This window comes from Petromyzon marinus, unplaced genomic scaffold, assembly GCF_048934315.1.
Source record: "Petromyzon marinus isolate PM22_M1 ecotype Great Lakes invasive population unplaced genomic scaffold, UKy_Petmar_22M1.pri1.0 PM_G_Scaffold_377, whole genome shotgun sequence".
Taxonomy (NCBI): domain Eukaryota; kingdom Metazoa; phylum Chordata; class Hyperoartia; order Petromyzontiformes; family Petromyzontidae; genus Petromyzon; species Petromyzon marinus.
The window spans coordinates 22,229-35,776 of record NW_027422958.1 but is presented as its reverse complement, the minus strand read 5'-3'; the positions used below and the strand labels follow the sequence as shown (position 1 = coordinate 35,776).

The 13,548-nt window shown below is 40.2% G+C and overlaps 1 protein-coding gene across 2 annotated transcripts; it reads left to right on the top strand.

Moving 5' to 3' along the window:
- The first annotated feature begins 837 nt into the window (after nucleotides 1-837).
- Nucleotides 838-12,421, top strand: LOC142915994 (speckle-type POZ protein-like). Of its 2 annotated transcripts, none has more exons than XM_076061605.1 (9): nucleotides 838-950; nucleotides 1,523-1,644; nucleotides 1,826-1,977; nucleotides 5,460-5,587; nucleotides 6,371-6,548; nucleotides 7,938-7,993; nucleotides 8,426-8,548; nucleotides 9,572-9,717; nucleotides 9,880-12,421. In XM_076061605.1, exons 1-9 carry the CDS (start codon nucleotides 873-875, stop codon nucleotides 10,022-10,024), a joined length of 1,128 nt encoding a protein of 375 aa, XP_075917720.1. In that variant the 5' UTR covers nucleotides 838-872; the 3' UTR covers nucleotides 10,025-12,421. The 2 variants fall into 2 exon arrangements, with proteins under 2 accessions (XP_075917720.1, XP_075917721.1); XM_076061606.1 differs by lacking the exon at nucleotides 838-950 and adding an exon at nucleotides 986-1,097.
- The last annotated feature ends 1,127 nt before the right edge of the window (nucleotides 12,422-13,548 follow it).

The following is a 13,548-nucleotide window of genomic DNA, read 5'->3' as shown; positions in this document are numbered from 1 at the left end:
CTCCCCCCTCCCTCCCACCCCTCCCTCCCTCCCCTCCCCTCCCTCCCTCCCTCCCCTTCCTCCCTCACCTCCCTCCCCTTCTTCCTCACCTCCCTCCCCTCCCCTTCCTCCCTCCCTCCCTCCGTCCCACCCTCCCTCCCCTCCCTCCCTCCCCTCCTCCCTCCCCCTCCCTCCCTCCCCTCCCTCCCTCCCTCCCTCCCCTCTCCCCTCCCTCCCTCCCTCCCTCCCTCCCTCCCCTCCCCTTCCCCCCTCCCCTCCCTCCCCTCCCTCCCTCCCTCCCTCCCCTCCCCTCCCTCCCTCCCTCCCCTCCCCTCCCTCCCTCCCTCTCCCCTCCCTCCCTCCCTCCCCTCCCTCCCTCCCTCCCCTCCCTCCCTCCCTCCCTCCCCTCCCTCCCTCCCTCCCCTCCCCTCCCTCCCTCCCCTCCCTCAGCTCCCCTCCCTCCCCTCCCTCCCTCCCCTCCCTCCCTCCACTCCCTCCCCTCCCCTCCCTCCCTCCCCCCTCCCTCCCTCCCCTCCCTCCCTCCCTCCCACCCCTCCCTCCCCTCCCATCCCTCCCTCACTCCCTTCCCTCCCTCCACTCCCTCCCCTCCCTCCCTCCCTCCCCTCCCTCCCCTCTCACGACGTTCCGACCGCAACACAAGCAATCACCGTCAGGTGTGAAAACCACAGCAAGAACATTTAACTCGTAATCTCGTAGTCACTTACGTGTTAATATCGCCTGACGATGTCACTTACATGTTAATATCGCCTGATGATGTCACTTCCCTCTTAATGTCGCCTGATGATGTCACTTCCTGCTTAATGTCACCTCATGATGTCACTTCCCTCTTAATGTCACCTGATGATGTCACTTCCCTCGCATTCAATGCAAACATGTCCAGGGCCCCGAGCCCTCCACCTCCGTCTGAAATGTCCAATGTGCCCATCGCAGAAAGCTGGTGCTACACACAGGTAACTTGTTCCCCTGTTGTGGCCAATCACATTCAACGGGTCTCCCGTCTTGTGCCGATCAAAGTATGCGCATGGCTAATGTATTTAACTTTTACACGTTTTTTTGTTCATCGCGCAAAGCCATCCAAAATGGTTTCATAATTATGTGTAAGTGCAATTATGGATTATCATTGTACAGGCTATTTTTGTACATCAGATTGCAAAGTTCATAGAATTGCACTAACAACATTATACTAGATAATTGTCTCTGATTTTGACTGGTAGTGTATTTTTACAAAAGGGGCAGCAGTTTTTATCAAATAAAAAAATAAAAAGGCCTTTTATTGCACACTCTAATCTATGACATGTTGAGACTTGTTGTGTTAACGCTGTGCAGTAATGAACATGCAAGGTAATCCCAGAACACTAATAAGACCCTTTCATTTACAGTAATGTTTCTTTCCTTATAGACAGTTTGTGTTTTTTGAGCACAATATTCAGATGTGTGGGTGAAATACTTGAGGGTTTGTCAATGGTCATGTATTTATGGTAATGCATGAGCTTTATAGCTGTTATGTGCTCGTGTGTTTCAGGTTAAGGTCGTAAAGTTCTCTTATATGTGGACCATCAACAATTTCAGCTTCTGTCTTGAAGAAATGGGCCAAGTTCTCAAGAGTTCTACATTTTCAGCAGGCACCAATGATACATTGAAATGGTACAGTAAATTCTGGCTATTTTATGACATAAAAAAAATCACAATGCTCACGGAGGTGCTTTACTAGAACAATTTTGCATAGTGCATGTTTTAGTTCATACTATATTGTTTTAGTAATGTAGTCTGCGCGTACATACACACCTAATATTAACGACCATGTCTTGTTCATATGTTCAATCAGGTGCCTACGCATAAACCCCGAGGGTTTTGACGAAGAGAGCAAAGATTACCTATCGTTGTCCTTGTTATTGGTCAGCTGTCCCAAGAGTGAAGTCTACGCCAAGTTCAAGATTTCTATTCTTAATGCCAAGGGAGAGGAAACCAAGGCTATGGGTGAAACTACTTGTATTAAAGTATCAATTCACGTCATATGTGTATTTGGTAACAGGATTATATCATAATCAGCCATTATTTATCGACTGCTTGAAACATTTTATAAACCTTACGAACACCATCCCTCATCCTTCACATGAGCTGATCTAATATCTCCTTGTCTACGTTTGACATCGTCTTGGGCATGTACTTTACTTTTCTTCCTATTCGACCACTAGTCTCATCCATCAACCATCCCATTTAGCGATGTGTCCTGTCCAAGCCCAATCTATATTTACAACAGTGAATATGATGTCTCTAATTTGCCGTTTTGATTTGACCAACGTGTTCCTCTTTCAGTTTCTCACTGTAATTCTCAACATACTTCTCTCCACGCTTTGTGTACTTTGTAGTTTTATTCCATTTGTCAGTGTTTCTATTTGTAATCAGTGTTTCATAGTAGGTAATATGCACTAGATTGGAATCTTTCATCCTGTAGCACATTGCAACTTTTCATTATCAAATTCATATTCCAAAAGTGATCTTGATCCTGTTCCACCTTCAGGAGTTTCCATTATGCATATTTTTGTGTTTTCCATGATATTGACCCTCCAATAATAATTTTATTTTGCTTAGTGTACCTGGACATTGTCATTCACGGACATTTCTTTTCCTAGTTTTACAATCTTCACCATGTGTTATTCCATTGTAATTTATCAAGTGACGGCTTTATTTTTTCTGCTTGCACTCACTGTTTATTACAACTTCATTATTTTTGTTTGTATTCTCATCCATTTTTTTATTCATTTCTGGTGGTTTTACAAAGGTTGGCATTTTCATCCCATTTCACACTTCTCCTTTACCTTGCTTTAGTGGTTCATATTGTTTGTTTTATAATTGCCTTATTACTTTCAGGATACTCTTTCAATGCGCGATAACTATTTTAAGTGATGACATCCATACATTTACTGTGCTTTGCTAAGGCTATTAACATTTCTCTGAGAGTCTAAATCTATCTTTTTGTTTTAAACTTTCATGTTTTTTTCTTAGTATTTGCTTTGGTGTTGTCTTTGGTAATGTTAACATGTAACTCACGTCACACAACCATGTTTACAAAGACAAGCATTATTAATACACAAACACATTCACCTAATCCATATGAACTATATCTTCATACACTTAAATCCAGGTCTGATTTTCATCTACCTTGAAGTTAAAAGCTAAACTGAACTATTTTTATTTTACCAGGCAAGGCCCACTGAGCTACAGTGTGGGAAAAAAGTATTTGATGCCCTGCTGATTTTATACGTTTGCCCACTAACAAAGAAGTGATCAGTCTATAATTTTCATGGTAGGTTTATTTGAACATGTAACTCACGTCACACAACCATGTTTACAAAGACAAGCATTATTAATACACAAACACATTCACCTAATCCATATGAACTATATCTTCATACACTTAAATCCAGGTCTGATTTTCATCTACCTTGAAGTTAAAAGCTAAACTGAACTATTTTTATTTTACCAGGCAAGGCCCACTGAGCTACAGTGTGGGAAAAAAGTATTTGATGCCCTGCTGATTTTATACGTTTGCCCACTAACAAAGAAGTGATCAGTCTATAATTTTCATGGTAGGTTTATTTGAACAGTGAGAGACAGAATAACAACAACAAAATCCAGAAAAACGCATGTCAAAAATTGTATAAATTGATTGGCATTTTAATGAGGGAAATAAGTATTTGACTCCATCTCAATCAGAAAGATTTCTGGCTCCCAGGTATCTTTTATACAGGTAACGAGCTGAGATTAGGAGCACACTCTTAAAGGGAGTGCTCCTAATCTCAGCTTACCTGTATAACAGACACCTTTCCACAGAAGCAATCAATCAGATTCCAAACTCTCCACCATGGCCAAGACCAAAGAGCTCTCCAAGGATGGCAGGGACAAGATTGTAGACCTACACATGGCTGGAATGGGCTACAAGACCATTGCCAAGCAGCTTGGTGAGAAGGTGACAACAGTTGGTGCGATTATTCGCAAATGGAAGAAACACAAAAGAACTGTCAATCTCCCTCGGTCTGGGGCCCCATGCAAGATCTCACCTCGTGGGGTTGCAATGATCATGAGAACGGTGAGGAATCAGCCCAGAACTACACAGGAGGATCTTGTCAATGATCTCAATGCAGCTGGGACCATAGCCACCAAGAAAACAATTGGTAACACACTACGCCGTGAAGGACTGAAATCCTGCAGCGCCCGCAAGGTCCCCCTGCTCAAGAAAGCACATATACATGCCCGTCTGAAGCTTGCCAATGAACATCTGAGTGATTCAGAGGACAACTGGGTGAAAGTGTTGTGGTCAGATGAGACCAAAATGGACCTCTTTGGCATCAACTCAACTCGCCGTGTTTGGAGGAGGAGGAATGCTGCCTATGACGCCAAAAACACCATCCCCACTGTCAAACATGGAGGTGGAAACATGCTTTGGGGGTGTTTTTCTGCTAAGGGGACGGGACAACTTCACCGCATCAAAGGGAAAATGGACGGGGCCATGTGAGAACCTCCTTCCCTCAGCCAGGGCATTGAAAATGGGTCGTGTATGGGTATTCCAGCATGACAATAACCCAAAACACACGGCCAAGGCAACAAAGGAGTGGCTCAAGAAAAAGCACATTAAGGTCCTGGAGTGGCCTAGCCAGTCTCCAGACCTTAATCCCATAGAAAATATGTGGAGGGAGCTGAAGGTTCGAGTTGCCAAACGTCAGCCTCGAAACCTTAATGACTTGGAGAAGATCTGCAAAGAGGAGTGGGACAAAATCCCTCCTGAGATGTGTGCAAACCAGGTGGCCAACTACAAGAAACGTCTGACCTCTGTGATTGCCAACAAGGGTTTTGCCACCAAGTACTAGGTCATGTTTTGCAGAGGGGTAAAATATTTATTTCCCTCATTAAAATGCAAATCAATTTATAACATTTTTGACATGCGTTTTTCTGGATTTTGTTGTTATTCTGTCTCTCACTGTTCAAATAAACCTATCATTAAAATGATAGACTGATCATTTCTTTGTCAGTGGGCAAACGTACAAAATCAGCAGGGGATCAAATACTTTTTTTTCCTCACTGTACATAGCTCTTTTTCAGAAGTGCCCTGGCCACAAACAATAGCCTAACGAGATGGCTTATTGTGTGGAAATGCATAGCAGCCAAATACTCTGGATTTTTATAAATATGGAGGGAAAAACCGGAAGACCTGGATAAAAATACATGCAAGCACAAGGAGAACATGCAGACTCCAAATATACAGGCATCAGGGTTGAGATCGAACCCATGACCTATATACCAGGCGAGGTAGTTGACTGCCACCGTGGCGCAGGGCTTTAGAATACATTGCTATCTTTACATTTTGAAAATATAATGAAGTTTTTTTTTCCCATTACATGAAATTACCACAGTTTATTGTAAGAACTGGTGAGTATTGTTTGAAACCTATTTTTTTACAGAGACCCCGCGAGCATACCGCTTTGTCCAAGGAAAAGACTGGGGATTTAAAAAATTCATTCGAAGAGATTTTTTGCTTGATGAATCTAATAGCTTGCTTCCAGATAACAAACTGACACTCTTTGGTGAAGTAAGTATGACATGCTGCGGCTATTGTGTAATTCTCTATTTTATTCATTACAATTGCACAGTTGGAGTCAATATTCTACTTAATTGAAGATTGTAATAATTACTTTCCCTGTTCCATACAAGGAAATTGTTAACATGAGTTTTCCAAGCACTTTTTTCCTCCACTGGTGCTAGAGTTAACATAGCACAACAATTAAATAATCAAGCGTAATTTTTTTTAGGTTTTCTCCCTCTGGATAGTGTTTATATTTAAACCTTGACATTTTTATAAACTAGAATGTCAGGTATTACATAATGTGTTTTGTTTAAATGTCGCCACATGAATTCCTTTTCCTATTCTCGGACATCAGCCAGTTTGATGTAAATGTTTATTGTCCTTGGGGGGGTCCTTTTAATCACCAGATTAAATTTTTTTACCTTTAAAATCCTTTACAAAATACAAGCATTTTTGATAATGAAAGGAAGCACATCAAGGAGGGCTGTTCACTTCCTCTGTTGCTGTGCAGAACCCATAATTAGGGGCCTCACTACCTGTTGAAACTGTTTATACAGTGTAAAATAACTTGACAAAAATATAGAATGAAAATTGATTAATATGAAAAACATTTCACGGACCACTATTTTGGCATTATTCACAACACTTGTTCTGATATAGGATGTTTGTGCAGATTTGCTTGCTTGATTGAACCAAAGCCTACATCTTCATGCAAAATGTGAAGTTAAGTGAGGATTTGTAAAAAAAAATCATCAAATGCCTTCTCAAAGCTGGTTGATGTTTATGCAGGTTAGTGTGGGGCAGGATTCCGTGAACATTTCTGGTCAATCCAGCATGAGTACATTCAAAGTACCAGATTGCCGGCTGGCAGTTGACTTCGGGGAGATCTGGGACAATTCCCGCTTCACTGACTGCCTGCTTCGTGTTGGTGGCCAGGAGTTTAAAGCCCACAAGGCCGTATTGGCAGGTCTGTGCCACAACAAGCAACACATGCGTCGTTTAGTGTACAATAGAACCATATAATTAATGATACTGTAATTAGTTTGGGGTAATCAACTACAGCCATTTCCTGTTTTACACTGAATTTTATTAACTAACACTGGCAAATGCTTACGTCAATTTGTAATGCTTTTTGTTAAAGGATACATCAGTAAATATGTGTAATGAATTCAACTGAGTCACAGACGCACTTCTTCAACCAACACACGGGGTACTACCCCTTAACACATGAACAACCTATGGTGGTGGACCACCAGGCTATCTACACTAATTACACGGGGTCCGGGTCCACGTGTTGGTGACTCTTGTAGGACGTAGATTCTTAAGGATGAACAACAGCAGCCGGTCCCTCTCAGGGACCCGGCTTTTATCCTCTGTGGCAGGGGTGGCTCCGCCCTTAGCCACGACCATCTTCTGGAATCCTCTAGCGGGTTCCCGGCCCTGACACGTGACCACCCCTAGCCCCCACCTGGGGGCCCTGTGTACACTTTACCGGTCACGTGTCCTTCGGGGTCAAGTGCCATGGCCCTTGGTAACCCCATTCCCATGGCCAGCACTCTCACACCCTATCCTGTAGGGGTCGGCACCGCACGCAGAGCGTGGTGCCACTCAGCACTCTCAGACAGCGCTCACCATGCCCCTCTCGGGCCGGTACTGCACCCACATCCACGTGGTGCCCTCGATGTTAATACGATGTTAATACATCGCACGCCGTGCCTCTCTATAGCCGGCATTACACAATGACATTGCGATGTCACTACATATATATAAATGTAATATTGTATTATGTGAGAGATAAACATATTTAATAATCCTGTTGCTAAAGTTTTTATTCCGTTTTTATTTACTTCACTATATCATCGTTGTGCAGGAATTCATTTTACACAATGCAATTATGGTGTAGGTTTTGAGCCTCTAATTTGGACATTTATTTGCGTCCATGTTTGACAAATCTGTAATGGATATGCCATATGAAATAAAATATGGATCTGGATTGTACCTCTTTTGTATCTAGATTATTTGATCTCTAGATATAACATCTAAATGTGTCTGTACCACATTCCGGTGTTTTTCCAATTAACTGTACAGTAAAACCTTGAATTGCGAGTAAGTTCGTCTGCAAGTGTTTTGCAAGACGAGCCAAATTTTTTAATAAATATTAATTTGATAAACGAGTGAGGTTTTGCAATACGAGTAGTACGTATACGCTTTGTCTGCCGAGCGTCACGTGATCACAACTGATATACGAGTGCTTTGATATACGAGTGCTTTGGATTACAAACACGTTTCCGGAACAAATTATTCTCGCAATCGAAGGTTTCACTGTATTTGTTAACAGTTGCTTTACCTTTTTCAGGTCGGTCACTTGTTTTTAATGCTATGTTTGAACATGAAATGGAAGAGAGCAAAAAGGTATCTTTAAATGCAATCTTAATACAGCACATTAATACTGTGATCATACATTTCCAAGGTGCATTTGTCACAATGGATCGGTTGATAAGTATCTCTTGAGAGTGCTGTCAAATGTTGAACTATTACCCTAGTAACTCTTTTGGCGCATTGCACATTTATTATCAAAAAGTATTCATTCCGAGGGAATGTTAGATTGTATTTTATAGCTATTTTTTATACAACATTTCACAGAAGGCCATTGCATGTGTGTCAAGAATGGATTTATTACGCGCAATAAATAGTCATCGGCAAGTTGAATACAACTTTAATGGAGCCACTTTACATGTGTTGTGTAGATATAACGGATGTTTATTTTATTTAATTGAATGCTATATTTTCGTCTCCCAATATATGCCGAAGTTAATTTGAATATATTGTGTTGCTACCTTGCAGAATCGAGTGGAGATTAATGATGTGGAGCCTGACGTGTTCAAGGAAATGATGCTTTTTGTCTATACGGGAAGGGCTCCAAACCTCGAGAAGATGGCCGATGACCTGCTGGCCGCTGCTGACAAGGTTACACGCTTAAAATGTTAACATGAGATCGCACCACCTTGTGATGTATCGGTATGCAGTTGTAGGTCGCAAGTGAAATTAAAACAGCATTTAGGTATTTTCTAAAGCCCATGTCACAAATAATATGAATAGCAAATGTATATGATGCAGACGTTCACATTAGTGCTTTCAGGTTTTGGAATTGATGTCCTGGGAGATGATTGAATTTTCAACAAAAAATATAAATTGTCATGCAATTTCACAATGGAATTGAATGTCAAACTGGTATTAGTCCATGCTAGAGGCTAGTACGTGTGCATTGAAGTGCATTCACATGCAGCATTTTTATCCTAAGTGCAACCATTTGGCTGTGTGTTCTTGTATTGAGGGTTTTTTGTTAATCACATTAACAATTGATACAATTAGTAATAAAATAAAGGGAAGTGTTTTAAAAGATTGTTTGATGTGGCATGGCTGTATAGAAATAAATTGGAACAAATATACTTTTATTAAGGAAACGGATATCCTGCTGTTCCTGAAGATCTGCCAGATAATCAGTTAAGAGTCATTACTCTCCCTTCTGGAACATCATATTCAATAGTTCCTAAAGCGATTGTAATAAAATAAGAATACAAATCGTATAAAGTCGCATGTTTAAGCTTTGTTCATTAAAGTTTCATATTCTGCTAGAGTTGAAATATGGTGGCTTGCAGTTGCATTGTTTATCAGCTTAACAACCAAACTCTTTAAGCTCTTGGAAAACAACATCTCACCTCCTTTGTAATTTGCATGACTTTGTAACCAATATAATCAAGTTTAGGACAAGGACCCCTAATTATAGTAGAGATCAATAAATACATGACTTAAAACATAAATATGCTGAAAGGTTGATGCCATGTTTTAAGAAAATTATCAAACATTTGACTGCTGTATACTGCGTTTATAAAGTAGTTGATGGGGTGAGGGAATATTAAACAAGCGAAATAGGTAGAGAAAATAGTGTTCTTAATACTGAAATTGCACTTTGTTTTTACTTTTCTCAAGTATGCATTTGAGAGGTTGAAGGTGATGTGCGAGAATGCACTATGCACAAACTTGTCGGTGGAAAATGTTGCGGAGACTTTGATCTTGGCCGATTTGCACAGTGCAGAGCAGTTGAAGGCCCGGGCCATTGACTTCATAATAAACAGGCAAGTCTAGTGAGAGTGTGACTGTCACTGAGCTGCGTAACATTGATGATGCTTACATGGCAATTTGCATTACAGTCCCTTTTAATGGAGACTAACCGTTTGCCCCAATCCTTATAGACACTGCTTATTAGGAGCTCGCTTAACCCTGACTTGTACTTGCAGTCATGCGATGGACGTAATGGAGACGGCGGGCTGGAAGTCCATGGTTCTGTCTCGCCCTCACCTGGTTGCGGATGCTTTCCGTGCCTTGGCCACGGCCCAGTCTCCACAGCTGGGACCTCCATGCAAGCGTCTCAAACAGACTTAACGGTGGCAGGCAAAGAACATCTATGACCAGGAAAACTTGGGCTGCACGGTGCGGTTATTTACCTGTGGCCTCCATGCAAACAACCGTGAAGACTTTGCATCAGACTACCAACTTTCCTCTGCTTTGAAAATAATGTTAATTTAAGCAAATTTATTTACTTTCACAAAAAGGTGGCCAAATTCACTTTACCATGTAATATAGTGCTACATCTATACATCTACAACTCTATAAACAAGTACATATGTAGAAAAAATGGAAAACTACAGCCTAATAAACACCACGACATATCCCAATTGAGAGAGTGTAAAATAAAACGTTCGATGTGATTGTCCCTAGGTGGCAGGACAATTTGGTTCAATTGTTTAGTTAAGTAAAAACAGAATGGTCTAAAACCCTGCAATGTCTACCTTAACATGAAGGATGAGTATTCGTCCAGTGTCTGTGTACTCAAGGTTACAGATAGTGGCATAGAGAACAACCAGTTCTGAAAGATAAGAATGTGCCAAGCCATATAAGGCCTTAATTCAAGAGGTAAACTTTTCAGATTGATTTTTCATTGCACAGACAGCTTATGCATTGACTAGAACAGGAGTACTATGATTGCCGAGTTTGAAGACTGACAAAGATAATATTGCAGTCGTGTATCCTGCGTATAACAAAGCATAGATGGAGTACTCGGTGTAAGAAAAGGCAAGGCACAGCATCAATTTGGCCATGTTACGCAGTTCATAGCATTTCACTTTTTTGCTTGTATGGGCTTTCATGTATGACCCAAAGATTTTTGACTTACAACAAAAGTAAATCTTATTTCCATCAATTTAGTAGTTTGTATTCACGGAAACAAGATGTGCTGTGTTTCTAAGTTTTGTTTCGTATTATATTGTAATGATTTGTTTTTATTATGAATTTCATCTATTACCAACTCGTAGCATCATGTCAACCCAGAGTTTTACGTGATTGGAAGGACCATAATTTTTGCATCAGCGCTGTTTTACGTAACCTCTCACTTAAAATTAAATTGTACATAAAATTGCATAAGCTTTGAAGGATTACACACATAGATTTGGAAGCACAGATTTAAATAATATTCAAAGCTGCAGGATATAATATGAAAGTACAACAAATGAGCAGTGTCATGGATTTGAGTCGATTTGAAGAATATTACAATCTAATGCAATGTGTTGGGATATGAACAAATGCAAACGACGAGAATGTTGGAGGTTTTTTTACGTGTTAAACGTACAAAACAAGTTGGATAATACATGCAAAATTAAGGATAGCCAGTGTTGTAAGCAGTCTATTTATTTTGTTATTTGTTTAATATTTTAGTTTCGTCCTTATATATATTTGATGCTAAAGATGTATATGGTACATTGCACTCTACCTATTCAATTAAAAACTGATTAGGTGATTCGGGGAAGTTATTTGTTGTCATGGTGAGAGTTAAAGCATTGAAATCTGATTGGGGTTCTAATCTGCAGCAAGTCTATGCTGTCGTAAGTGAGTGTGACAAAAACTCTTAGCAGAGTGCAGCCAGTGCGGTGGACTAATTGAACCCTGAAATGTATCAGGCAGTTACCGATAATGTACTCTTCAAATTGTTGCCTTGTATGACTTCCGAAATTGAAAATACTTTGCGCCAAATGTAAATGTTTATTGGAAAATGGATATACTGTAACTGCCAAAAAAATATATATAATTGCAGAAATAATAATATGGTCTTTGTAAAAAGTGTGTGTTTTGAAAAAGTGTGATTGCATGCAAGACAGTTTTGGGTTCTTCCCACGAGTTTTTATGCATATTCAGAGATGAAAATATGTTAATTGGTTTAATAAAAAAATGTTGCTACAATTGTAATACAAAAATATAAACTTGAAGCTAGTAATGCGGTATAGTGCCCCAATGTTTGACCTTTTATCTTTTTCCATTACAGATAATACTGTTTTGGATGTAATATAAATGTTTTGTAAGGCCCTTTTACAATGAATTGTCAGCAGATGATTGGAATTGCAAAATGAACCATTCTTTGTATATTACGTGTTTTCTAAATTGATTTGCATTATAAATGGCAATATAAACCCTTTTCATATGGTAAATATATTACCGTTATCTGATCTCTTCTAGAAATCAGTATTTGGATATAAGAAAAAAAGCTGCTTTTAGCTCTGCACCACTTATTCCACATTTTTTTCATTAAAATTGTTTTTGATAATGTTAATATTTTCATTTATGACATTTTGCAGTGTTACACTTTTTTCGGTAAAGTCTCGTCGAAAGAAATTACTACACGACTTTACCCGAAAGAACCAAAGAGTCATTCCTGCAGTCACGAAAGCTTTGAATCTATTTTGCAGTGTATTTAAAAGTTGAATAAACATGAATGTACCTGGAAATATATCCAGTTTAAGTTGTCATGTTCTTTACTCTGGGAATGTTACAGATATGTGGATATGTAAAATTTCAATTGACACCCAACAGCAACATTTTAACAAGTTGTATTTTGGAGCCAAAGGTAAACTTAAGTGTATATTTCCTTGCCACTTTTAAAGGCATGTTTACCATGTGTTGATAAACAGTTCACTGGAGAATTGTAATGTGTTCACTGTTCATCATTTACAGCGTTTTGTCAACCCACTGCTTAAACGAAGGCCTCACCACACCATGTCGGTCATTCTTCACCCACTGATGTTAACTGTGGCTGGGAATTGAACTGGTTGTTTCGTCAGTTTCCTAGTGCCACCACTCCATTCAATTACATCCTGTTTAATGTGTATAATTATAAGTGGCATTCTTACTCTTTGGTTCTATTCGGTAAAGTCACGTAGGTAAAAAAATTAAAACAACAAAAATCACGACGTTTCGGCCACAACACAAGCGGCCTTCATCAGGTGAAGGGACCAACCTGTCCAGCGGGCAGCGTTGGAGTGAAGAAAGCCAAGCGCTGGTCGCCTCCCTTTAAGCTGTGAGGGGGCAAACAGCAAACGCTCTGACAAAGGAAATTAGCATGAAACGCACCACTGACAAAGCTTGGAATTAGCACAAGATGATAATACACCACCCTGGGAGTTTGGAATATCACTATGCATGTTGTTGTTGCAACGCAACAACAACATGCATAAATACAAACTGACAATTTCATCCTTGCAGTCACGAAAGCTTCAAATCTAGAAGTCGCATTCTATTTTTGGTGGTCATACGTTCAGTATTTTCTGCTGAACTGAGTGTTGGATTTATTCATTTTAAATGTACTTTTTGCTTGGTTACATTTTGCTCAGGTAACAGCTCGCATTTGCGGTAATTGGTGCCATACATCAATGTCTTGTCTGGCATTAGACACGTCTGTACGAACAGTGTTTTCATTAGCCTCCATTTATCAGTTAGGGGAACAACTAAGCTCGAAGGGGCAGTACGTGTCGTTCTGGTCACTCAACACGACGTGTACTGTTCACGGACCACTGAGAAAACGCGTTGCAACAACAACATGCATAAATACAAACTGACAATTTCAGCCAGTGCAGCAGCTT